General features: G+C 34.1%; 1 protein-coding gene across 1 annotated transcript; it reads left to right on the top strand.

Moving 5' to 3' along the window:
- Positions 1-1,179: 1,179 nt before the first annotated feature.
- Positions 1,180-2,292, top strand: LOC100668597 (olfactory receptor 4P4-like). The gene has a single exon (XM_064274206.1). The coding sequence runs from the start codon at positions 1,180-1,182 to the stop codon at positions 2,143-2,145; it is 966 nt and encodes a 321-aa protein (XP_064130276.1). The 3' UTR covers positions 2,146-2,292.
- The last annotated feature ends 452 nt before the right edge of the window (positions 2,293-2,744 follow it).

Raw genomic sequence — 2,744 nt, 5'->3', positions numbered from 1 at the left:
AGACTTTCTCCTTGATGAAATGAAATTTTTGAATATCAGTTAAAAATAGAATTGGTTTTCTCACAGTACGAAAGCATTCTTATGAAAGCATTCTGTGTTTTAAGAAATATCTGGGCGGCCAACTAACTGTTACGTTAGATCCTGACTAAGGCAGGAGGTAGCTCCCCTGGGTGCCTTACGATTTCTCGTAACTGGATAAAATAGCCATTGGAAGTACATTCTTTCTATTTTGTGTCCGATGCCCAAATGTCTCAAGATTAAGCAAAAGGTATATGTGATTTGTGAGTTTGTTATTATTCATTCATAACTGACAACTAAGTTTGTCTTAGTTATATTTGTTACAACCTTCCTTTATTGACGTCTGTTGCCTGGAATGCATATAAAAGCAAGAAATTGCTAGCAGAGCCCATAAAATACGCACTTTTCAAAACTTGAGCAATTCTATTGTTTTATCTTTCCTTTTGCCTTCACAAACTTGAATAACAATATGTTACCAAAAGTAGTTTTTAACATGTGAAATGTAAATAGGAGAAATGAATTAATTTGCTGATTATTTTTTACAGCTCCAGTCATTAATTGAAATTCTTTCTTTTCTGGACACTTTTAAATATACATTGCTTAAACCCATTGGCAATATTTACTTACATGGCAACCAAAAGTACATGCTACATATACTAAAGTTCGGCAATTTAAGTTGGGGTGTTGTAAACATACTTAAATTTCCTGGGCACACACTCCCGGATAAGTCAGGGGTGGTGAACCGGATCGCGCTGTGAGATGGAAAGTTGAACAAGGCACACGCTCATTTAAAAATAGGCAATTTTTTAAAAATGTTATTAAGTAGATTAAGCATTTGTTATCAACATCGTATAATTAACAGTAAAAAGTGTTTCCTTCTTGATCAGGGTAATAAAAATATTTTTAAAACCTAGTGGTAAATTAAATAAAATACAAAATTATTCCAGTATAAAATCACTTCACAGTAGATTTGTAAAATAAGACAATATAAAAGAAGAAGCCTAATTCTGTAAACACAGAATAATTAATATTAACTTTAATTCATACTAATCCATTTTTGGTATATTTTATATTATTGTTATTATACTACTAATTTTGATTAGCATTTATGTTTTCTTTATTTTCAGATAATTGTTTATGACATACACTAAACTGATAGATATGGAAAATCAGAGAAACATCTCAGAATTCATTCTTTTGGGACTTTCTTACGATCCAAATATACAACTATTTTGCTTTGCACTATTCTTATTCTGCTATGTTGCCCTCTTGGTAGGAAACCTTCTGATTCTAGTTTCCATTCAATGTAGCTCCCTTTTTCACCAACCAATGTGCTATTTCCTTAGCCACTTGTCTTCTATGGATATCTGCTATAACTCTAGTGTCACACCCAAACTGATTGGTGACCTACTGGTAGAGACAAAATCCATCTCTTATGGTAATTGCATGCTACAGGTCTTCACCATGCACTTCTTTGGCAATATCGAGGTCTTCATTCTTACCGCTATGGCCTTTGATCGCTATGTTGCCATCTGCAAACCTCTCCACTACCTGATTATCATGAACAGAACAAGATGTAATCTTATTGTCTTAGCTGCCTGGGCTGGTAGAGCAGTCCATTCCTTTCCTCAATTATCTATGACAATCAGGTTGCCCTTTTGTGGAGCTAATGAAATTGATCACTATTTTTGTGATATCTTCCCTTTGCTAAAAGTTGCCTGTACTGATACCTATATCACTGGTGTTCTTGTAGTTGCCAATTCAGGCATGGTCGCCTTAGTAACCTTTGTTGTCTTATTTGTTTCTTATGCCCTTATATTATTTACCTTAAGAAATCACTCAGCTGAGGGAAGACGCAAAGCCCTGTCTACCTGTGGGTCTCATATTACTGTGGTAGTTTTGTTTTTTGGGCCTTCAATCTTTGCCTACCTTAGAACTCCTACCACATTCCCAGAGGATAAAGTATTTGCTCTATTTTACACCATCATTGCTCCTATGTTCAATCCCTTAATCTATACCCTGAGAAATACAGAGATGAAAAATGTCATGAGAAAAGTTTGGTGTCAAGCTTATTTTCAAAGGGGGCTAACAGTTAATGTGAAGAAGCTAAACAACTTTACAAAATGAAGTTGCTAATTGTGAAACAGAAATGTTACAAACTATCTCATAGTTTACGTTTCCACTATATCATGAGGGGATTAAATGAAGGAACTAAGATTTACAAGTTAAAACAATATACAAATCAAATACTAATCTACCATGTAAAAATTAATAGAAAACCTAGTTAGTTGAGAAAAACAAACAAACCCAGTGCCATCGAGTCAATTCCGACTCATAGCGACCCTATAGTTAATTTAGTTAATTGAGGGGGTGGAATATTAAGGTGGTATAAGAAGAGTTGTTGTTGTTAGGTGCCGTCTAGTTGGTTCCGACTCATAAGAAGAGTTAGCTGCATGAAATGTCTCCTGGACTATACCAATTAAAATGACGATATACTGAGCAGCGAATTTTAATGCAAACAATCTTTAATGATTAAACAACCCCAATGCCATTATTTCATTTAAAACTTTAGAATTGGGTGCAAGACCATATGTTGATATGCATTCTTTGGTAATGAAGAAGTTAAAATCTCTAAATTATATGCTAATTTTTTGTTGCTGCTAGTATATTGACCTACACATACTCTAATGGCTGAATCAGTGTAGTAGAATCTTTTTTGAAATAGT

Source organism: Loxodonta africana, chromosome 22, assembly GCF_030014295.1.
Source record: "Loxodonta africana isolate mLoxAfr1 chromosome 22, mLoxAfr1.hap2, whole genome shotgun sequence".
Lineage (NCBI taxonomy): Eukaryota > Metazoa > Chordata > Mammalia > Proboscidea > Elephantidae > Loxodonta > Loxodonta africana.
The sequence above is the reverse complement of the archived record's forward strand: the minus strand, read 5'-3'. Positions and strand labels throughout refer to the sequence as shown.